The 24,879-nt window shown below is 46.1% G+C and overlaps 1 protein-coding gene across 1 annotated transcript in view; it reads right to left on the reverse strand.

Moving 5' to 3' along the window:
* Positions 1 to 24,879, reverse strand: part of grik4 (glutamate receptor, ionotropic, kainate 4) — a 262,913-nt gene that overhangs the window by 4,437 nt on the left and 233,597 nt on the right. Inside the window, exons 12-18 of the mRNA XM_030381795.1 lie at positions 24,827 to 24,879; positions 16,445 to 16,648; positions 12,148 to 12,261; positions 4,220 to 4,329; positions 2,834 to 3,007; positions 1,680 to 1,845; positions 159 to 384 (exon numbers count right to left, since the gene is read on the reverse strand). The exon at positions 24,827 to 24,879 is cut by the window's right edge and continues 55 nt beyond it. Of these exons, the coding sequence (XP_030237655.1) occupies positions 159 to 384; positions 1,680 to 1,845; positions 2,834 to 3,007; positions 4,220 to 4,329; positions 12,148 to 12,261; positions 16,445 to 16,648; positions 24,827 to 24,879 (1,047 nt within the window). The remainder of the gene's footprint in view (positions 1 to 158; positions 385 to 1,679; positions 1,846 to 2,833; positions 3,008 to 4,219; positions 4,330 to 12,147; positions 12,262 to 16,444; positions 16,649 to 24,826) is intronic.

Raw genomic sequence — 24,879 nt, forward strand, 5'->3', positions numbered from 1 at the left:
GCTGCGTCTCTCTTTGCTCTTATCTCAGAGCCTCCTCCATATCCATCTGTTCTCAACCGCCGTCAACCCCCCCCCCCCCCCCCCAGAGACATGGGCTATTAGCTGTCCCCCTTCTCTTGTCTGTCACTCCCCCCCATGGGCCGCACCGCTCCACGGACCTGGGGGCATCCCGATGCCGTAGCCCTTGGTGTCCAGCAGGCCTCCTATCTGCGTCAGGTTGCAGTTCCTCTGGCGGTAGTACTCGTTCATGGTGCTCTCCAGAAGGAAGGCGTAGTTGGAGTTGAGCACGCGGGCGATGCCCTCCTCGGTGCTCTTGACGAACACGCTGGGCTGCTTGGAGTGCATGAAGTTCCACATGCGCTGGTACGTCTGGTAGCGGGAGTTCTGCAAGGGGCGAGAGGTGGGAGTAGTGGGGAGAGAGAGACATGATATAGGACTTGTAAGACCGACAGATAAGGGCAGAACAAAGAGGAAATGGAAAAGGAAGCATACTTGACGACACGTAAAGGGCCTTCCGATGACTCATCCACCTCATCATGAGTTTGAGAAGCCTGTTGTTTTGTTCTGATGTATTTATTCTTCATTTCCATTCATGTTGCCTACATCATGCATATTGATTTATTCCAATGCTAATTTGTTGCATCACATTTCAAATCCCTTTGTTTAGCCTCATGGTGTCCTTTGAAATGTCTGTTTATTCTTGCAAGTCTTTGTTCATTGCTCAGTAGCAAATTTGAATCTAAGGTCCCAGGAACATCGACGACGACGACAACAACAACAACAACAACCACACCAACAACAAAAACAACAACAACAACAACCAGGAAGTGGACACGGTAACAAGTCTTGCTTGTCCAGTCTCACGCTTCGGTCTCTCCCTCATTCGTTTTGTTCCGATGTACAGAGGAATTAGAGAGGGTGAATGGAACAGAGTATAATTCTCTACCAGAGCCCCGTAGTTCAACTTCATCTGTCTGAAGTGTATTGAATTGTGGTACTGAGGAGCAGCCAGGAAGCTGATAAGAACTGTGGCAGTTTGAGGACGGGCTGCACGGGAGGGTGACATGGAGGATAACATCGCTGATGGGTTGACTGTGTGGGTCTGTTTGACTTAGGGGAACAGCTGCATGTCTGTCTTTGTGTCTGTCTGTCTGTCTGTCTGTCTGTCTGTCTGTCTGTGGCGAGCTGGTACATGTATGTATGTATGTATGTATGTATGTATGTATGTATGTATGTATGTATGTATGTATGTATGTATGTATGTATGTATGTATGTATGTGGATGCGTTGGTGTGTGTGTGTGTGTGTGTGTGTGTGTGTGTGTGTGTGTGTGTGTGTGTGTGTGTGTGTGTGTGTGTGTGTGTGTGTGTGTGTGTGTGTTAGTTAGTTGGTCCTGGTCTCTGTGTGTATGTGGATTTGTGTGTATATACTTGTGTGTTTGGGAACATTCATCAAGTCCAAGAGCACGTGTGCATGCAAATGACTTTGCATGACCTTGGGTATAACAGCACATGTCTCTGTCTGTGTTTGTGTGCGTTTGTGCGTGTGTGATGACAGACGTCCATCTTCATATTAACTCCCTCTCTCTTCCACCACGTGCGTGTTATCATTACAGCGCACGTTATCATCATTATCATCCAGATATACATATACATATATACACAACGCCAGGCGCCGACCTGGAAAAAGGTCATGGTGGAGCCGCCGTGCATGGTGCCGTACTCAATGGCCGTCTGGTCGGCCAGGTCGTCCACTGACTCGATGGGCACTTCCATCCTCTGCACCGTCAGGAAGGCCGCCAGGTTGGCGGTGTACGAGGAGATGATGATCAGGGTGAAGGCCCACCTGAGGAGCGGAAGAGAGACCTTAGGTTCTCCCCTTGTGGACGGGTTAGGCGGTGTGGCCCCAAACTGCGTTTATACCACAGCATTGTTGAACGCTTGATTGTGATTGGTCGGTGGCGTTCCGAGGTTTGTGAGTTATTTTTGTAATAATGGGACACCTCAGCCTTTTAAGAGTTCTGAATCCACGCGCTATGAATCCAACAACAGTGAATAGTGGGTGTTTCAAATGATGTCGTGCACATACCAAACGTAAACGGAAATAGGTCAAACCTGATGTACAGAATGCTGCCGGATTGTTCGATGGCAGGATGGAATGGATGGATAGCAAGATGGGTATGTGGAAACAATGCTGTATTGGAAAAGATATCAAGTTATGCATGAAGGTTTTTAGCACACACAGACGGATAAGGACACACATAAAGCAGCAAATATGTTGATGAAAGTAACATAAATCCTATATTACATTATAAATAAGTAGTACTTCAGCAATGTTAATGAGCATGGGTTGACTGTTTGAGTGAATGCATGTATCTTATTATGGAAATGTATGGATGCTTTCTTTATGCATTCAGTATGCATTTGTCTCTCATGCAAGCTTCGGTAGGTGTTTGTGTTTCTGTACTCCTGTGTACTCCTTGCTTGTGCAGGATCCAATATGAACACAACATGGCAGAAGGATTTTACAATTTTTGCACAAAAAAAAAGTATATTAATACTATATTTTATGACTCTTTCCTCTTTGGACTCTGTGTGTATGCATGTCTATACTGTGTCATTCTGTGTATATGCGTCATTCTGTGTGTGTGTGCGTGTATGTGTGTACGTGTCAATACATTTCTCTGAACCTGTTTTGTCCTGTGGGGGTGTGTGTGTGTGTGTGGGGATGTGTGTGAGACCCTGGATGTGAGTGACGTGTTTGTGTGGGTGTGTGTGAGTGCGTTTGTGTGTGTGCATGCCAACGTGCGTGCACGACTGGCGTCCATACTGACCACACTCCGCTGACGCAGCGCGTGGACAAAGCCCGCGGTGCGATGGTGGAGCCTTGCTGCATGAAGCCGCCCACGGGGAACCAGAAGCTGTTCCCCAGGGAGTACTGGTTGATCAGCAGATTACAGCGGCCCTTCAGACATGGGTGGGGGTTGTACCACTCATACGGCGTCAGCCTGAGCAAGGGAGCACCGCGACACGGGGGCGCGGGGGGGGGGGGAGAGAGACATGGGAGGAAGAGAGAAGTATTTTATTTTTGGGGGGATTGAGTACACTGAGAGCATGAGGGGGAAGTTCAGAGGAAGGCAAAACTCAGTTTGGGTGAGACGGAAGTGTGACACGGATTGTGCAAAAAATGAAAGGGAGAGGAACTCGAGGGACGGAAGGGAGGGAGAGAGCGAGGGAGAGCAAGAGAGTGAGAGAGAGAGAGGGAGAGAGAGAGACAGGGAGGGGAAACAAGGAGGACACAAGGAGACTCTAACTGAGCACGGAGGCAGCAGAAAGTCACCTTGGCTCTCGAGGGAGGCTACTCCTCAGTCCCAGTGTACAATCTACATACACAGTGTGAGTGAAGGCAGACTAATTGGGACATGGAACACAACTATAAGGCATATGTGGCATTCTAGGCACATGGGGGGGGCGAGGCTGCGCTCCTTCGGATTTACAATTATTGCATCCACTTATGTCAAAATAGCTAGCATGGGCGAATGACTTGCACTCAGCAGTGTTCAATCAGTACTGTACCTTATATAAACAAATCAACCTCTGCCGTTGGTCACAATTTTAACAACATAAAGATTATCAAAGTGGAGGTGCGTGGTTGTTTCTGGAATTAGTTTCTGGTTACTTCATCTCTAAAAAATTGTAATACAGTATGGTGGTCACGTATGGCTTGGTTAACTGATAGCGATCTGCATTGGCTGTTCTGTCGTGTTCAGTCTGACCAGAAGGTGTCAGTATGGTGCTGGAGAGAGAGGAATATGATAAACACAGTTTGAGATGGATTAGACCAGTTTGAGAGCGGTTTCATTTTTCTTCATCTAGCCATTACTCAGAACATGGTCTTCTTTCTTGCTTTTATCTTTTTGTCTTTATTCCTGTCTTTCAGTCTTTTCTTTATTATCTTTCTTACCTCACACTCTCTTTCTCTCTCGCCTTCACTTCTCCGTAAATCTATCTCCCTGTCTTCACACCTCATTTCTTTTATTCATATTTTAGTTATTTAACCTTTGTTTATCCAAGTACAGAACACATTTCGATGTATAATCTCTACACATCTGTTTCAATGCATGTGTGCGAGTGTGTACATGCATTGTGTATGTGTGTGTTTTTGTGTGTAAGTATGCATGTGTGTGCACATTCATGTGTCGCCGTTTCTTAACCGCTACCTGGCAACCAGGAAGAGGATGCAGCTGACGGCGAGGTAGGCCAGCAGCATGAAGAGCCACACCCCCGGGGAGAAGGGGTCCAGGAAGGAGAAGTAGCCGGGCCTGCGACCCTGCAGCACAGGAAACACACAACATCATGCTCTCACCCACCGAAACATTGTGTTGTGGGGACGTCGAACACGCCGTGCATGTAGAGCCACTGCTGCAGCGAAGCTGTGTATAAATGGAGAGGCACAGCTTTCGCAGGTGGGGATGGAGAGGGACTCATTATCCAGCTAGGTATCGTTTAACAGCGCCTCCCCGGGTGAAGAGGGAGGGAGGTTAATTAAAAACAGAACAGCGCTTGAACGTGCGACCCCAGCTCTGATATACGGACTATATTAGTCCATATTATTTTTTAACACGGTGCAAATGGTCAAGAGGAGTAATTAAAATTACAGGAGAGTAAATGTGCTCAACATAATTTAGAAAATGCACATAAACATCTAGTTTGCATGCAAATGCACGATAGACTTTGTCTGAGTTCAATATGGGGGTCATTCCATAATATAAGCTATTTTTTTTATTTTTGCTTTCTTACACAATATAACCCCGCAGGGAGAGCATCACTAGTCCAAGCGTGTTCGGAGAAGGCATGATCAATTGAGGGACCGTATTTGCGTTCTGCACAAGGTTGCCTGTAATAACCAAGGAGAGTGGGGACAAATAACACTGTAACCTTGACGTTCAAATGTTCTGCCTTTTTCTGTGGCCTACGGTTGATTTATTTCTCTAAATCACAGACCATTGGTTGTCCACACAGAATGGAATAAGAGGAAAGAGATTAATATGTTTGTGCCGCACTGTAAGGAGAAAGCAGGGATGGGAAAGGGCAGTAATTTGTATGTTTGGATTCGTAACCCAGGTTAGTGTAGACAAAGTGGCCTAAACAGGGATGGCAGCCAGCAGGCCAGTGGGGACATAGGGGGAAATGCCTAATGTTTCATTATCCTGCACCAACAGCCATTATCCTCTAAATGAAACCAATTACTGATGAAATAGAACCAGGCACTAAGGAGATTGTACTGTGTGTGTGTGTGGGCATGTGTGTGTGTTTGTCCGTGTGTGTGTTGCCATTGTTGTATATCTGTATTATTGCACTATGGTATTTGGCCTTATCAAAAAATCTATATTAGGGGAAAATATACATCACTATGTCCTACAGCACGGCTGGTAGGTTGGTAAACCAAAAGACAATTAAATGGCTGTGGCTGATAGCACACAAAGACATTTCATTTAAGTATACAAACGTTTTTGGTTACATTTTTGCAGCGAGAGAAAGGCACGCTTTTTATCAAGATAATTCTGATGTAGCAATGATTATATGCCAGAAAGATATCCTACTCTGCAATGCAGAAACAATGTCTCTATTTCAAAAGAAATGTGTACAAGAAGATCAGCACAATTTTCTGCAAATGAGCAAAATGATCATGTGCAGGCCTTTTATTCTGATAAATGAAGCCACAATGGGCTTGATGTAGAGATGAAAGTCCATGAATAGCTCTGTAATAAGTTCCATATTAGCCTAAGTGAGTAAAATAGGATCTGTGGCGAAACGAGGACTGAACGACCGTCAGACCCCTTATTACCGGGATCCAAACCCGGTCTGCTTATCTGAACACTGCTGGGATTATACCAAGGAATTATGCAAACAGATGACGATAACTATCAGAAAATCCATCTGGAGCACTGCGGACATGCAATGCATATCCAATCGTTTCAGGAGAACCAATAGGACGGTAAATTACTTGCAGTGCTCCCCGGGACAACACAGGGTAAAGCATAGGAGCCGATGGTGTTATGTGCTGACATGTGTTGTGCCATCTATTGCCACTGCTCTGTGCTGAACAAGCATTTTGCTAAATGGTTGGCCAAGCCTGCCCTCTCTCTAAGTTGTCGCCAAGGTGCCATTACGGAACACAGCGTGCCACCATCACGCCAAACACAACAGATGGCAGAGTAGAAAAGCTGATCTGATGGGAAGAGAGACAGACAGAGAGACAGCGAGAGAGAGAAGGCGTGAGAGAGAGAGAGAGAGCGAAATGAGAGATGGATAAACTTTACATCAACAACTACACATTACAGAGCAAACCTTTCATAGGTCTGCATTATATAAGTCTTGTGGAATGTAGAATTTTAAATGGTGTCATAATCCCCTTATTCACACAGGATTCCAAAATAATATTAACCTCTTAGGTGAGCATGAGATCTCCTCAAAGTTAGAGAGTTGTACTTCTTAACTGTCACAATACAGTTAGCAGCTGATTCAGGTTGAAACATTATAAGTGCATCCTTGGATTGTCACAGAGGATTGCGTACGGCTTTTCAGTGTTGTTTTGAAAACTGAATGCGAAGGAAGCTCATGCACCTGAGGTTAAAAGACTGACTAATATTTTAATTAATATCTTATAATAATCTGCTAAATGTAGACTCTGCTTCAATTCATAACTGGCATAAAAACACATCAAACAACATCAATTTAATTCAACAGAACAAACACGCAGAAAGAAGAACTTTTGTGTACCAACACAGCTGCAGGTATTTAAGTACCTGTGTTATAAATCGCCTGCACACTCAACACAATGAATCACACACTGTCTTACCCAAGTTTTTGGAAACTCAAGGTGCTGTAAGTTAAATGAAGAAAGGGTTTAAGATGAGCTCGCCTTCGGGTCAAGAGGTTATCTCTACGTTATGCGGCATGCAGCAGATTATGTGTGCAGAGCATCCGCTGCAATAGATAACAGCGGTCCTCCTTCTGCTTTATGCATGTCTGACATAGCAATAGTCTTACATATACCGGAGAATTGAACTATGTTGTGCACTCTACAATATTCCATTCAGGGCTTGCCTTGTATGAGCTTTTTCGAAATCAGTGTTAGCTCAGCTTTCGATTCGGGACACAAGCATGTGTTTCTCACACACACAAACAAAAACCTGGGAAAGAATTGTGGTGTAATGGTTTTTTGGAGGAGAGAATGGAGTGTAGGTGTAAACAACAGCGGAATAAACACAAATTCTCATCACATTGTGACAGTGTTTCTGTGAGTAGCCTGAAATGGATGTAATGACGTGAGAAGGTTGAGGCTCAATAATGGCTATTATTCTCAGACAGTGAGCCCGGATTGTAGGCTTCTACATCTACAGGCACACACACACACACACACACACACACACACACACACACACACACACACACACACACACACACACACACACACACACACACACACACACACACACACACACCAAAATTGGACTCAAGGATGGACAGGTTGTTGCGTGTCTGTATGCATGTACATCTCTACATGTTTGTTATGGATCAGATGTTATGCATCACATTTCCCCCAGTCTGTCAGCAGACGTCTGCGTCCTGTGAGTCTCTGTCTACAGAAGGGCAGGGACGTGTCTTGGCGTGATGCTGCACAAGAGTCATGGCAGCAGGCAGATGCCCTCTAGGGGGGTGGTGAAGGAGGCGTAGGGACTAGCGGGGGACTGGAGGCTCTCTCGAGGAGGTACTATAAGTAGGTGACAGGAGAACAAGCTGAGAATGGGACAGCCTCTTGACCTAATTTCTAAGTGAATACTGCTCAAGTACAAACGCAGAACGAGGAAAAGTGCACATCTTTTCTTTCCATGCAATTAGTAAAGATGCAGCTGGTGAATGGAGGGTGAAGGGATCGGACGGCCGTGTTTGTGGTGGGACAATGATCAGTGCGTCAGGTTGGAAGGTCGCGTTGGCATGAATGAAAAGGCTTTGAGGGCTGAGCGCTGTGGCTGGCTGGTATATGGACACCAGCATAAGAGAATCTCACAGGTCGCTCTCCACGGTCTGTCCCATCTGCTGCTCTGTGTGTGTTTAAATGATCTTTATTGCAACGGGGCCGCCGTTTTTATGGACGTGAGTCACGGTAACAAGATGCCAAAGGTGGGCTCTCTATGTGACGGACGGACGGATAGATGGAGGTTCAGGGGGAAGCCCAGAACTATCGTTCAGCACAGAGGTCTGCTTTATGAGGCAAATCTCAACAAATGTAATGACAGCGAAAGACTGGCTATAAAACTCATCCCCCGGCCCACTTCCTGTTAGAGCAGAGATGGACAAACCCCCCTGCAGTGCCGGATTCAGTCAAAGACCAGCAGTATCCATGTTGTTTAGTGTGTGGATCAGGGGGCTCTGTACAGTTATCCAGTCAGGGATGCTAGGCAGTCATGCCGTTGCTTTGCATTCACACCACACTCACCCACTCAACACCCCCCCCCCCCCCACACACACACGCGCACTCCCCCGGGAGGGATCTCTTGCTTCAATTCACTCCCGACTGACGGACAGACTGACTGACGCACCAGGACAACCCGTCGTCTTTCCAATTCTCACCTCTCCCCGTTTGTCTTTTTCCCCCGCCTCCCTCTACCATATCTTCCCCTCTGGTTCTTTTACCTTGTTCCCTTTTGATGTCTTCCACTTCTTTCTCGCCGTAGCCTCGACCAACCCCCCCTCGCAACCTCCAATGCTTCTCTTGTCGCTCGCTCGTACCCTAACAGAGGGTTTCCTCCCTTTTGAAAATAATCGTGTCGGAGCAGATGGGTGCACTGCGATGGCAGTTGGAGGTGTCTTGAGGAGTGACTACCCAGGATTATTTTGTCTGTGTTTCATACTATCGGCATCTCTCTGTTCATTTTGTGCGGGACTTTATATCACTGTGTGTGTGTGTGTGTGTGTGTGTGTGTGTGTGTGTGTGTGTGTGTGTGTGTGTGTGTGTGTGTGTGTGTGCGCGTGTGTGTGTGCGCGTCTCACACTGACGCACCTATAATGTTACAACAAACAATCGCGTGCTTCCTAATGTGTTTGCATTTCGTCTATGTGTGCGAGTGTCTGAAAGCTGCAGGGAGAGGATTTGAGAGGGGGAAGCGAGAACGAGAGATGAGAGAGTGAGAACAAGAGTCACGGGGAGAGCACAGGATGGAGAGAAGGGAAAGGAAGTGCTTGGAAGGTGCTTGGGATCGGTGTTCAAGTTTCCCTGGCAGCGCAGTTTTGCACAATTGCTTATGCACGTACAGGGACACATTTGTCTTTGAGCGGATATTGTGCTGGGGTTCACGTGAGGCCAGGCAGTCAATAAGGCTGATTCTCACTCTCAGCCCTCAGGGCAGCTTCCAACGTTGACGTGGCTTCGGCGCAGCTCTCATTATCTCCTCTTCTAATTAGGAACACACACACACACACACATGCGTGCACACGCACACAGGCACGGACGCACACAGGCATGCACACAGACACTAACCAGTGCACGCGCACATAAGCACATGCACACACACACACAGACACACACTTTAGCACACACACACAGGCACAAAGACACATACACACGCATACACACACATTCATATGCACACACACACACACACACACACACACACACACACACACACACACACACACACACACACACACACACACACACACACACACACACACACACACACACACAATCTGCTACCAACAGACTCACAGGAAAAATTGTGAATGCCGCGGCTACAATACACTGATATAAAATGGACGTAATGGACGTAAAACATTATACAATGTTTTCGCAGTTTTTTTGCATTTGGTTTGTCTAGTTCATAGACTGATTCATGGAATCCCACTGCTGGGTGCTGGGATAACACAGGCAACCTTTGTGGGTTCTTTTTTATTCGCTCACACAGAGAGAGAGCGGTACCGCAAATAGAGCCTGTTTATTCACAGCAGTGCTTCCAGGATCCTGAAGGTGAAAACACGCGGCCATATAACAGCTGTTGTAATCTCGTCACTCTGGCTTTCTGTCTCGTCCTCACACAAACATACATGCACCCACTGAACAATCCATTCATAGACATGCACTCGCTAATCTAACGGCGCATAAAACCGCACAAACGTCCCTTCTGTCATTTCAGAAATTGGGTTCCAACATCCTTTTGACCTCTGGAGCTAAAGTTTTTGGATGGCATGTGTTCCTCAGGATATAAACTTTGAATAGATTTTCCTTTATGTGCAATTCTATGCTCATTTTGTGATGCAAGAGCATGTCTCAGAAAAATAAAGAAATGAAAAGAAAGAGTGCATGAGAGAGCAGACTGCAAGGTAAGAGATTTGGAAGGGGGGATAAGGGAGGAGTTGAGATGAGAAGAGAGAGGAAAGCGGGGATAAGAGAGGAATAAATAGACTGCGTTTGCAGGTAATTAATACCCGGCAGGCGCCTTTGTTTCATTGCATTCGCCCTTCTTATTGATCAGACTGAAATTTTAATTTAAAGTTTGAAATAAACAGTGGGGCTGCTTGTAGAATGAGCTGTGCCTCGGATCAATAGCTGCTGGATTAGAGCTAAACAAGGCAAGTCACACGGATTCCAATGCTGAATCGGTGAGGCATGCTGAGCGACAGCCTTGACTGAGACCTGAGCAATTGCCAAATAGCGATGAAATTGTCTGAAAGGGGACAAAAAAAGAACGATGATGCTGCAATAGAGGGAAAGAACACCTGACTTTGCGGCTCACCCTCTCCCCGTTCACTGTGTTCTAAAGCGCCCTACTTCCCTTCTGTGTTGGAGTTGTTCCCACTATTCTTAACTGGTCTATAAAAGAAACAACCAAACGTTGCTAATTTTGCTGCGTGACTGGGCACTGTCCTCGTGGGACCACAGTAAGCACATTGGGCCACGTCAACCCGCCACACCTGCCCAGCCACTTCCCTCCCCGTCGTGACAACCGCGGGGAGCCTGCCTCCTAGCACGCCTCCTCGCTTGCCTCCTAGCTTGTGAGGGAGCCTGCCTCCTAACTCGCGAGAATCCAGCCTCCTCACTTGCGAGGTGATCCGTGAGGGCAGCGGGCCCATTTAGCTTAGCACCTGCTGCTCCCTTCCATCGATCCTTTCCTCGCTGTTGGCACCCGCCCCGGTCCCTTGCTACTGCCGGTGGAGCTCGCTGCCGCTGATGCTGCTCCACCTATTAGTCCCGCCTGTAGCCTTATAGAGTGAAGAAGGAGCATTTCCCCAGGAGCGGCAGGGATAGGGAGGAGGGTGGGGAGGTCAACCATAAGTAAACGACACCCCGGGAGTCCGGGACGCTAACTGCTTATGTTAGCCCTTGAGCTAGTACAGTTCCATGGGCGGGTCCTCCATCGTTAAACACAGAGCGCCTCTTCCCCCCCTCGGGTATGCATTAGGAGACGCTGTTAATTAAAAGAGATCATTGGTGAGCCACGTTTTCCTCAGAGGTTTCGCCACTGGCTGCTAGTGCTCTCTGGCGCCCCCTGCATGTGAGCCACAGAAGGGGCGCCACAGGAGGGTCAAACCCAATCAGAAGGTCCAGGACTGTGGGCGACATGCTGTTGAAGAGAATGTCCTGCATTCATCAAAGAGAGAGATGATGTAATAAATAATAAAAAGGACACAGTGGCCATCTGGTGCTGTCAAGACCAGGAATTCGATTTAAGCACGAAATGCTGAAAAAGCATAGGAAACGCATGGGGCAGTTTAGAAGATAATGGAGACTGCTGGGAAGACAAGGGGAGGAGACGAAGGAATGATGAAAGAAGTACAGGAATACCTGGAGGAAGGGGAGGGAGGGAGGGAGAGAGGGAGGGAGGGAGGGAGAAGGGGAGGGAGGGAGGAGGGCGGGGAGGGAGGAGGGAGGGACACGAAGATTAAATCGAGAGGGAGGGGACGGATAGTGGCTGAAAGCTAGAGATGAGAGGAGAGTTTACAGTAGGATTAAAATAAACTCTTCCCACGTAAACTCCAGGGCAAAAACGTAGAGAGAGTGCGTCTTTTGATCCGACCAGGATGCCAGAGGCTCGGTTTTGGCATCAGGTAGGAGTGTCTGTGTGGTGGTTGCGTGATTATAACTCACCAGGTGGACACGGTACATGATGCTGATGCCCAGGGTCATGAAGGGCTTGGAGAAGTCGATGACCTTTTCCCGCTCCGCCGTGATGGTCAGACCGGCCACGGCCAGGTCGGCTTTCTGCATTCACATGCAGAGAAGAAGGGGCCGGAAGGAAGAAGAAGGAGAGCATTGGAAGCTGAGGATATTGAGAGGACTGACATTATACTAAAAAAGAGATGTAAATACATGTTCTGCTGTGTGTCTCTCACACAAATCCACTCTTTCTTACAAAGACACCAGATATAAATGAGGTGACATTTAAACATAACCTGATACTTTGTAGTTGCTGAATATCTTATAATTGTACCTCATCACCACTCTTTCTGAAAACAGTATTTGTAATGGGAAGAGAGGGAGAGAGAGAGAGAGAGAGAGAGAGAGAGAGAGAGAGAGAGAGAGAGAGAGAGAGAGAGAGAGAGAGAGAAAGAGACAGAGACAGAGACAGAGACAGAGAGAGCGAGAGCGAGAGCGAGAGAGAGAGAGAGAGAGAGAGAGAGAGAGAGAGCACCCAAAAGCTAGCATTGTGCTAGGCCAAGGGCACACTGTGAAGACAAATCACTTGACAAAGCAGCTAGTCACACGCTGAAACACACACACACACACACACACACACACACACACACACACACACACACACACACACACACACACACACACACACAAACACAAACACAAACACACACACACACACACAATCGCGCGAACAGTCAACGTATCCCGAATACTGGATTGTTCCCCACTAATCATACAGGGCAACAAAGTGCATTTGCAAGGGATTTTCATCTCCCAGCGGAGCGACGATGGGAAGGCAACAACACATTGCTCTTTGTCCTCTGCCGGAAAACTAAGAGGATTGGAAACACACAAACACACACACAGACACACACCCACATTTGTGTGTGTTTGTGTGTGTGTGTTTTTGTGTGTGGCTGGGGTTGGGGGGGGTAACTGGTGCAGCAATGCAGAAGTCACAATATCTCACAATCGGTCTATCCTAATGCTGTCAATCCATCTCCACAAACAAGGACAGGAAGAGAGAGAGAGAAAGAGGGGGTGCTTGGTGGTGGTGGGGGCAGACAGATGGAGAGGCAGACAGGCTGATAGAGAGACAGACAGGGAGAGTAAGAAAGAGACAAAAGATAGAAGGACGTACATGGAAACAAACAATGTTGAAATCATTATATAACATGGGAGGACACAGGTTTAGATGGATGGTTTACGAGTTCATATGTCCAAACACACCTACAACATCTTTATTTTTACCTAGGTAAAAGTCAAAAGCACCTGACTGAACAAAGACTGCTCTTTTTGAAGAAGGTCGTCACAGTGTTTCATTTATAAAATTGAGTTACAAGGAAGACTTGGAGGGAGCACGGCTAAACTGGTTTGTGCTGGCATACGTGTTTCTGCACACAAACTAGGTTTTCTATTTTTGGAATGTTGTGGATGTGTGTTTGTGCTGCCGAACTTGGACATGTGTGTGTGTGATTTTGGGTCTGTGTGTTTTTCTGTGTTTCTCTACATGTGTACTGGTTTCTGAGTGCAGACATGTGTGGGTATCTATTGATAAATGTTGTGTATGTGTGTCTGTGTGTGTCTGTGTGTGTGTTTGCGTGTGTGTGTGTGTGTGTGTGTGTGTGTGTGTGCCTGTGTGTGTGTGTGTGTGTGTGTGTGTGTGTGTGTGTATGTGTGTGGGTGGTACATGTGTACGTGTATGGGGTCACTCATACGGCAATAAATCCAGTGCGGGGGCTGAGCACCGCTGATCTCTGGCGTTCTGCCGCATGGTATAGGCCCTTAGAGGGCAGGTCGTGTCAGAGACACAACTGTGGGATGGATGACTAAAATGAGGCATTTAGCCTTCACCCAGCCCTAGCCCCTGGAGGTCTCTCCCAGCCTCAACCAAGGACAGGTCATTATAGCAAGGCTACAGGTACAGGATCAGATATGATCACAATCATTATAATAATCATGATTACGATCTCCTCGTACTATAGCACGGGGGCTAGAAAAAATAACCATTGATGTGGAATATTGAAAATAAAAATAAGAATCAAGATCATAAAAAGTATCATGTGAAATATGAGGTGTGTAGGCCCTTGGGTCACAGTCCAAAGCATCCAGTGTGCAGTGAAATACAGTGAGCTGACCCTGAACTCATCCTTTTTTAACAATGACTATTTACGATACACCGCAGACCCTTTGCTCCTCGTCACGGGTGAGGTATCAATTATTCCCTGACGCTCAATTATTCCCACCGTTTAAGCATTCATGAGATTTGCATTTAACACTTTATGAGGGCAGCTTTATGAAGCGGGCCTCAGCTCACACTCCCAGAGTCCCCCCCCCTCTGTCTCTACTTCCATCGGAGCGCCCCTACCTTCGCCAGCTCATTCTCACTCTCAGAATGAACCTCACACCCCTCCCCCCCCCCCTCCGTAGTGCGATACTCTGATTCGCTGAGCTCCTTCCGAGTGCTGGAGGCCACCGAGCGACCCCCGGGAAGGAGAACAAATACGTTGGCACTTTTCTCTCCTCTTCTCCGCCAAAGAGGAAGCCACTGGTCCCCTTGCAAGAGGACTCGTAATAACCATCTGAAATATTTATCCGGCGCTGGAATATTAATATTGACTACCGGACGGATTCTTCTCCTTTTTCTTGTGCCTTATACTTAAAGTACAATTCAAAAGGGCAATGTAGAAAGTTCAGCTATTCAATAATGCACCACCGCAAGCCCCCCCCCCCCCCCCCCCCCCCCCCCCTCGCGCGCCGCCGCCGGTTCACTTACTCATATAATGTGAAATCCATAGCCTCTTCCCAAACCCAATACGAGCAGCACGGAATAAAACATGAGCAGGGAAAGTTTGGCTTTCTGTCTGTTCTACTCTTTACAATATGTGACATTATCGTGAGGGAACGCCGCTGTGTGCTTCCGCCGGTACTTTGGAGATAAGGTTTCGGCGCTGGATCCCCACCGCCTCCAGGGGGGTGGGAGGAGCGAGGCCTGGACCGCTGCTTTAGCATTTCCTGCGTGCGTCTCGGCAATCAACCTTCAATAATATCACACAAAAACAAAAAACGGCGGATCAAAGGCAGCAGCGAATGCCCGACCCCTCGGCGTGCCTCCACTGCTAAGTCCGGCCTTCCGTTCCCCCGGAACTTTCACAAATGATCAAAAAACAAGCCGGCTATCCTCACCAAGGCTGCCTCGGTGTGTCCTCTTTTAGCATTCACTCAAACCGTCTTTAGTCACCGCCTCCGTCCACGGACCGGGCATCCAGATGAGATATCATCCTTCGCAGCCACTCATTCCCTCCTCATTTCCTCCCCTGCTCCCCCTCACCCCTCACACCCCCGCCTGCCCCCCCCACCCACTACTGTGTCAAGCCATATTTTTAATGGCCGCTGGCAGGGACACGTGTACACGAGCACCCTGGCTCTCCTGAAGGTCAGCCCGGTCACACGGAGGCCTCTTTCTTCCACGAGAGGGAGGGGGTGAGTGGGGTTGGGGTTGGGGGGATCGGGGGCTGGGGGGAGAAGGGGCAGACAAGTCGTCGAGAGCAGCCGCTCCTTGGGTTTTGTATCGGTAATGTCTCTGCCCTCCATTAGCCCGTACAATTAAGACAGATGACTGAGGAATATTCGCTCCATCCGCTTTTTTCGCCATTGGTCCCCTTGCCTCCGCAGTGCTACGTTTGATTCCCTCTTGTCCTCATGCTAATATGTGATACGCTCTCCTTGCTCCCCGTCCTCCACCCTTCCTCTTCTCCCTTCCCGTCCCCCTGGTTCCCTGCTTCCTGCGCGCTCACAGAGCTCTGAGATTTAGCATCAACAAAACGTGATGCATAGATTGTTGTTGACTAAAAGGAAAAAATAAAAAAATAAAAAGGGGGAGGAAAGAGAAAACAAACAGGAAACAAGCTGTTAAATAACACAGCGCGCCGGGACTCTCTGGGAAATAACGTCGATTGGCGATGGAAAGGTTCTTCATGTGGACGACTAGGGAAACCGCAAAACAGCTTTGTTTATGTTCCCGTGTATGAACAGGAGCGCACCCTATACATTAGTAGCCTTAAGAGATGCGGACGTGCTTATTTCAAGGAGGCAAATATCGATTTAAGACAAAAACAAATATCAATGTTTTTCTAAGTGGCAAACAACACCACGACTTCCTCGTAGATCTGTGGCTTTTTCCTTTTCTTTATTCATTTTTTTCCCCCTCGACTTGACTTGACATAGAAAACGAAAGCGGCGCACTTACTCTGGAGATGAGCTCCCCCACCATGCCGGTCCAGGTGCCGTTAGCCCCGGGGACCCCGTAGTGGCCGTCCCCCACCAGCCGGATGCGGTACTTGAACTTGAGGATGTCGCCCAGCTCCTTCAGCATGTCCACGCAGAAGCCCTGGTAGCGCTCGTTGCCCTCCAGCGCCTGGTGGTTTGGCCGCAGCATCACGTACGGGTTCTCCTGAAACAACACGAGCAGGAACACGGTTCACGCACTTGTCACAGAGTTTTTGGAGTTAAATGTTTCAACTCCAAAAACTCTTCAGGTTTACAGGGTCGCTGGCTTATATTTTATTTGAGGGAGCGCGAAAGTAATTTGAGTGGTACAATTATGGTGATTTTCTCGTCGACGGGGGTCGTCTCGTTTCGGAGTTATAAAAAACCTATGACAGGCGGTGCTGGTATATTATTCTGGGTTTAGTTCACAAAATATTTTACAGGAGGAACTGCGGACACATTCCATTTTTCAAGCCATGGATCATTTTAATCTGTGTTTCAATTTATATAACACCCGGGCTGTAACGCTATTGAAAAGCAGCCAAGCAGATTTGGAAATCACCTTCAAACAAGTACGTGCTAATCCATTATATAAAAAGAAACTAGAGGGGAGGCCAATACTCCTGCTGTGACCTACCAAGCTGCGTATCCATGGAAAAGGGCAGACATGCAGGCAGTCACTATGTCATTCACACACAAACGGACACACACACATACGCTAGCATGGACGTAAGCATGCACACCCACACACACACACACACACCCAACGCAAACACCTTTATATCTTGTTTTGTGGTAAGGTGATTCACGGGGTTGGTTGTGATTTAGAGAGCCTCCCTATAATGAATCTCAGAGGCCAATGTCACAGTGCTGCTTCTCAAAACAGCAGCACCGTGTTGGAGTCACAGAGACACCTCTGGTTCATCGATGCTGTCTGCCTCCCCTCTTTCATCCCTCTTTGACCTCAGCTTGTATTACTTCGTTGCCTTAACTATGACAGGGAGACATTGCACAGTCATAAAGACTCTCAATTCCTCCCTGAAAAAAGAAAAACGGCTGTTAATACAAATAATGTGATGACGTGTATCCTCTTGCTAACTACTAATGCAAACGATGAATGCTTATAGAAACGTGAAGGCCAGCATGAGTTATATACTGTTTGAGGTAGCCAAGGTTTAGTCATTATTTGCTCAAATCTAGAAAATGCTGTGGGTGCTGTAGTGAGAAGTGAGGCTTATAATGTTTGTAATAGGCGTCAAATAGTGTCTAAAATAATTTAGAGAATAATAATTGGTAAAATTGTTTTCGCGCAATCTTGAGCAAAAAATTAAATAAACACGGTGTTTACATGTTCACAGTGTTTACATGTTCTTCAGTATACAAAATCATCATAGAAACTTGTTTTTATACCAACATCGATATCGGTAAATATCGGTTATCGGCCGTAACAGCAATTTTAATATCGGATATCGGTATCGGTCAAAATTTTCATATCGGTGCATCCCTAATAAATATGTGATCCATTTCATTGCTAAACTGTCACTCAGAGTAGTGCAGAAAGCACACATAAAACTTTGCCGATAGACTGGACATATTACACCAGCACAATTGCCATTTATGATACAGTCATGTGTGAAATTAATTCAAATTAAATGTATTAATTTTTAATGAAATAATAAATCCTCATCATTTATTTTATTCAATATTATTTTCTGTGGCAGCTAGTTAACCACATTATGGTTTGCATCACAGAATAATCCAAACCCAATCTCTACACTTTCTATATGCAAGAATATATGAATATAGCACGAAACAGGGACCATGACTATCATTGCATCTTCACCTGATTGGTCAGCCTTTCCCTCCCTTTCTCACCTTGGTTAATTTGTGATGGAACTCAACACTGGCCCTTAGGGAATCATATAATACAACCCACTGCAAGGTATAATACATTTCCCTGGAATGTGGAGCGGATTTCTTCCTTTCTCTAACTGCAGTTGTTGTTTAGCAAAATTTAACTGCAGTAAAAGACTCCAGAGCAATGGCATTCAGTTTTCCCTGACATGCATGTAGTGTGCAGTGCAAAGAGACCAGCGGAGACAAGAGAGCGACAAACAGGGAGCTTCTGTCTGTCTGCATAGTCACGAAGAAAACCAGGCAGGAGCAGAAGACGAGCTCCTAAAGTCAGTCAGCAAGGCAGACTGGTGATATAGATTGCCTTCACCGTCGTATTGCCTTTATAGTGTGTACTACTCTATAAATGTCAATCTGTTCACCTGTCCATTAGCTCATTTAACCAGCCAGCCATTATACCTTCCTCGTCTGATGTGACTCGTCTGCAATGCTCATGGTTCGGCATGCGCACAACATAATATAAATGCTAATTTCATAGCTGGCAGACTTATGTAGCTCTCGAAAGCATTGCACCCCAGCCACACTGAGCTGGACTCTGTCCACTGTCATAAGTTATATAGCAGATATGTGCTTATTAAGGTCACTTGGCATTCATCGCTGAGCTCAAGTATTTCCACTGCGGGACATCAGAGAGCAAATACAGGTAGAAACAATTAAAGGTTATTCAATCCAGCCGCGCAGACCAGCACCCTTGTAGAACACTTAATATACTTCCAAGTCTAATTAGCTGCAAGGCCACTTGTAGATGGATGTGTTTGAGGTGCTGAAAGTGCTCTGTGACAGTAAAAAATGGTCTTATCCATTACGTGACCAAACCTCTATGAGAAAAACAGAGCAAAAAATATGTAGAATACATCCCCCCCCCCCCTCCCCCCCCAACACTCTCTCCCTCTCCCGCCACCAACGTTGACCTGGTTAAGTACAGACTAATAAAATAAGAGCTCACACACAGCCATCAATCCTACCGGTAGCATCCAACAATCGATAACACAGCGACAGCCCAACATATTGCCCCCACCCCCCCACCCCCCCACCTCTCTCTCCCGCTCTCCTTTTATATATTGTTCAGTGTAAACTGTCTGTGTCCCCCATTTTTCTCCCACTCTCCCCCCCCTCTACCTTTCTCTCCTCCCAGCAAGCCTTAAGGTATTCTATAAAAATGTAATATCTGAGGAAGCAGATCAATCCTGTTATTACCCAGATATTGGTCGGTCGGAGCAGGGAGAGTTACACCGGCTAATAAAAGTGGATCGGTTTGACCGTTAGTACGACATTTAGTCCTTGAATGTCCGAAGGCATTTGCCAATAACTCCCACCTACACCTGCCCACACCACTCTTGAAACACCACTGTGTCTACATAATGGGAGAGACTGAGCGAGAGAGAGAAAAAAGAAGGATGGCATTCATGTCTACAATAACCATTTGAAATGGGGAGCTTCCTTGAAGGTGAAGTCACAAAGAATTTGTATCTACCTTCTTTTGCACATGACAGCAAACCTGGAATAAAGTTAGGAACTTGGGAGAAATTAATAGATGTAGTTATTTTTCACCCAAGTATTACCATACTTGGGTGGAAGACGAGTCTGGGACCCACAAACTTTACTAAAGAACACACACACACGCACGCGCACACACACACACACACACACACACACACACACACACACACACACACACACACACACACACACACACACACGGTGGTAAACTTGGTACGGATCCCTTTAATATTTTGCTGAAGAGAACAAACAAGAGTAGTTCAGGATGTCTTCACAGGTCTTCTTCCAGCCGTCTCTCTGTTCTCCCACTTCCTTCCGTTTTCTCAAAGCAATTGTGTTCCCCCCGAGTCGCACAACCCGTAGTAAACCAGCTGTTGACAAATAAAAAAACCTTTGCCTCCCTCAGCAGTCCTTTGTAACAACCAGCCGGAGAAGTCCAACAAATATTTGATGAGGTTTTTCTGTTCGTGGAGGAAAGACCAAGATGATGTCAAGACGGCTATGTCTTGTTTTACAAGGCCATTTTTTGTAAACGTATGTGTGCTCTACGGAATGGAGTAACAAGAAATAACTGTGATAATAATAAACTCCTGTAAACAAAATCAAAAACTCTTTGAGTGAGCCCTGCTAGACTGATTGCATCATGGGAGGCGGTCAGAAAGAGGCATATTCCTGCTGAATAGAAGCCGTATTCCTGTGAGCAGAGCTTGTTGCTCATAGGGGTGACAATGAGTCACATCTACGGTGCAGCAGAAAGTTTATGGGCGGTCATAAAATCTGACATATATTAAGGGTACAACACTGTGCGACACTATGTGCGAGTACGAAGTGGGTTTTTTACCGCAATTCATGCATTTACAAAGGTCCATACATTATAGGTGACAGGCAAGTGAATCAAGGGCGTTTATCTGTCTTTGAATTATAGCGCTTTCATTAATTTTAACCTTCAAGTCAGGCTTAGTGTGACCAGGACAGGACAAGGTTCTGGTTTGCTGGTATACCATGACGGAGATTCGGATAAAATATGATAAAGAGAACAAATTTTGATGTGGCCTTGTTGCTTTGTGTCGATTTCCGCACAAACAATCGTCAAATGTCTATCGGAGTTGAAATAATGCAAGTAAGAGGCAAACCTAGGAACTCTGAATTCCAGTCAATCTTAAAATTATTTATCACCAGGTTGTTAGCAACACCGTGACTCCCACTCTGGAGGGGTCGCTCTGCTAACAAGCACCGGGGAAAAGATAGCGCTTGCACAGAGCAGAATAAACGTAAAAGTAGGAGATAAAAAAAAGGAGGGCACCTTTAGAATACAGCAGGGGATGTTAGCTCGGAATGATAGAAGGAACAGTGATGCAATTATAGCCTCTGTCCTGTGCCTGCGTGCATGTGTGTGCACTGCTGAGTGTAATGACATAGCACAGTAACCTATAGGAATCGACGTCAGAGAAGTGAGAAAAAAACACTCCTCGTTTGAAGAATCGAGAAATTGTCTCATGCATTTAATGTGCAACATGGACGACCAAAAACTGCACACCTATGTTTTAGAAGCCATACTGAAATTTACTACATGGTCCACTGCTATTACCCACAATGGAATGATGGAACAAAGCGAGCAAACACCATCCTTGTTAAGACATTACCGTTATCTAGGGTTAAGCCGGTGACCCGCAATCGCGGGGTTCCGTCTTTGAAATGCGCGCAAATATTACTTTTAGAACGAGGAAGCTGAGATAATGTTATCTAAAGAGCAGTGGGTTCCCTTTTCATTACCTAAGTGGACGTATAAAGACATTACATTCCCAAGATCGTCACCACCACAATGGCCTGAAACAATCTTCACCAGTGATTATAAGCACATAGCTCGTGGCCATCCAGTCAAGTGATAATCAATTCTATGGTTGCTTTCTACAGGGGCTGTTCCGCAAATTAAAGTGGTAAAGAGATAGCCACGTACAGGTATAATAAAACTGCTCTCCGAAGAGCGGTACCTATCTGCTATCCCACTCACTCTCACAGACTATCTATTCCAGACACACAAACACACACACACACACACACACACACACACACACACACACTGTATATATGCCCATAATGACCCACAAAATAATACACATTTGACACACACATATCCACACACACAGTATATATATTAAGCAGCAGGGGAAAGTGCCTGTTGAAAAAGAATAATCAAGGGGCCCCATCCGCATTGGCACAGGCCCATGGTCTCTCTCTTTTCATGCCTGCTATGTGCCATATTGATATTTTCTATATACCGTAGGCCCTTAAAAGTGAATAGAAACGAACTTACCCTCTCCAGCACCAATGATATAAAAATCAATATGCGCGGATATTATGTCTCGCCGATATCCCCGTGTGCTTTTTCAGTTGGCCAGTGATAAATCTGTTAACTATCTTTACGATTGTCTATTCATCATACCGTATCCAACTGTTATAAAATGTTTTACTTTATTGACATAATAAATTAATTCGCATCTCAAAAAACACATAAAGCTTTCTTTTATGTTACCCTCCAGGGTGACTGAGTGGGGGACGAGTGCGTTTTCGTAATCCGATTCAGTGACGGTTGTGTGAATATTTCATCAAATTAAATATATATTATTTATTGTATGGTAGACCACGGCTTTCTAGGAATGATATAAACGTAACATGAGGTTGATTATTGAACATTATAAATCTACCTTTATCCTAGTAAAGTCTTCACGGTTAAGACCTTGCACGTGAGGGAAACCGATGACCATAACTAAATGGATCGTTTAAACTTGCTCCATTTCTCCCAATATGCTAAAAAAGGTCAAAATACTTTTTCTACTTTCACTAGACCCGCAGCTCTGGGGCCCACCCCTAAGGACCGACAAAAGGTCATTCCTCTGCTCTACCCCTGTACCAAATCACACACACGCACACGCACACAAACGCTAAGCATAAACACTCTGTACAATGTGTAATGTGCAAACATATGCATGATATGTTTGCATATGCATATTCATGAGTGTAAATGCATACATTCATACATAAGTCAACCCTGCTACAGGCAAGGCTTGGCCTGAGGTCTCTAGTGGTGTGTGTCCTTCCTGCAGCCTCATGGAGCACCAGGCGGGACCGGGCCCTGATGAATGAGCCCTGAGGCTGGGGAAAATTGGCCCTCGTTGTTTCGAAGGAGACTCACCCCTCCAACGCACGCACACGCACACGCACACGCACCCACACACACACACACACACAGTGTGTGTGTGTCTGTCTTTCACCACCCCAGTCCCACCTTGCTCCACTCAGCCACCACGAGGCTCTCTCTCTGGACACTAACTGAGTGAAGAGAGCCGCTCCATCAGTCTCAATAAGACCAGCGGTTCGTCTCTGGGACGTGGTGTGTCAACTCACTGCCCTCCCACCCCCCCACGCCCCCACGCCCCCACGCCCCCACGCCCCTCCGGGCTCCACAGCCGATAAGCCGGCCACTTTAGTACATCACGTGACGTCAGGCAATTCAGCTCCGCCTACATGCTGCTTTACATCGTATTACACACACACACAAACACACACACACACTGTGTGTGTGTGTGTGTGTGTGTGTGTGTGTGTGTGTGTGTGTGTGTGTGTTTGCTTGTGCTTCAGCGAATCCCGTAACAAGCAAAGTCCGCTGACAGCATCTATACACATCTTTAGGGATTGTTCAATAGGCTTTTCCACATTAGGAGATTTGAATCTCACGCGGCTCTTATCTCTCAGCCAATGAGCGATGTCCACCACAGTGGGGACCGACTATCAGGACTCCTCGCTGCTTTTCACATTTTGTGTGTGAGCTCAGAAGCTGTGTACCCAATTTCCAACCATGTCAAGGTTCCCTGTGAGAAACTTCTCACTCCCAACGGGAAATGGCTTTCATGGTTTCGGATATTCAGAATAATAAACAGTAAAATAGATCTAAAAGAAGTGCTAATGGCAGCATTTGTTTCTTAGATGTAATCTCTTGGGTAAGACTAGCATACAGCGTCCTCGTCCCTTTGTTTGAGATAAATCAAGATGCTGATCTGTTTTGGGCTGCCCTTTCTAATCATGCTTACAAAATAATTGTATTAAAATGTAATTGGCTGCAGTGCTGCTGTTTTATTTTGCATTTCTGTATGCACATTTTGTGGATTGATTCCTCAATATATTTGACATCGGGCAGATATGTAGGGTCAAACTGCAGTCGGCCCTATCTAATACTTAAGTATAAGTTTACCACCACCACTACCATCACCACCACCACTAGCATAAGTACTGCCTACCAAATCCTGAGGGATGTGCCATTGCACCTTGTCGAATGTCTGTGTGAATGTGTGTCTCCTTGAATTTGTGCTCCTTGAATATTTATAGATGCAGCTTTGTCTAGAAACATGACATTTTTTTGGAACCAAAATGAAGCAAAGAAGTTTTTGTCATCATGAAAACATTATTATTATTGTAGTATTATCATTCCTCAAATTAACAAATAATCGATTCATTGTCCGAAATAGCGAAGATGTGTCTAGCCTAGTTCTGTGTGGATTTGAAGCCTGCAGCTATGAGCTAGAATAGCTCTAGCTCGACTCTGTGGAGATAAGTTCTGTAATCAAGCAGATAACAGCACGTCACAGTCACTATAATGAGTTATTTTTGCATGATTAAGTGGATATACGTAATCAAGTTATCTCTGCTAAAGGGGTTTAAATGAGGAACCTGGGACGTACGGATGTCTGGAATGATTAGCTTCTATTGAGGCCACACTTCTTGTCCAATGGCAAAACTCGGCGATGGCAAAACCATTCTTAATTTGCTCATCAACCTCTCTGATTGTACAAACCTCAGAGTTTGGACACAGGGCTTGGCTTTCTCATCCTCCGTGTCCCTTAACGACATGGCGGTGAAAGATGCATTGTGGGATGAGAAAAACACTACTCACCAATATGGTGGTTATGGTGAGGGTGGTGTTGAAGAGGGTCTCTGTTACGTTGA

The sequence above is a fragment of the Gadus morhua genome, chromosome 16, assembly GCF_902167405.1.
Source record: "Gadus morhua chromosome 16, gadMor3.0, whole genome shotgun sequence".
Classification (NCBI taxonomy): domain Eukaryota; kingdom Metazoa; phylum Chordata; class Actinopteri; order Gadiformes; family Gadidae; genus Gadus; species Gadus morhua.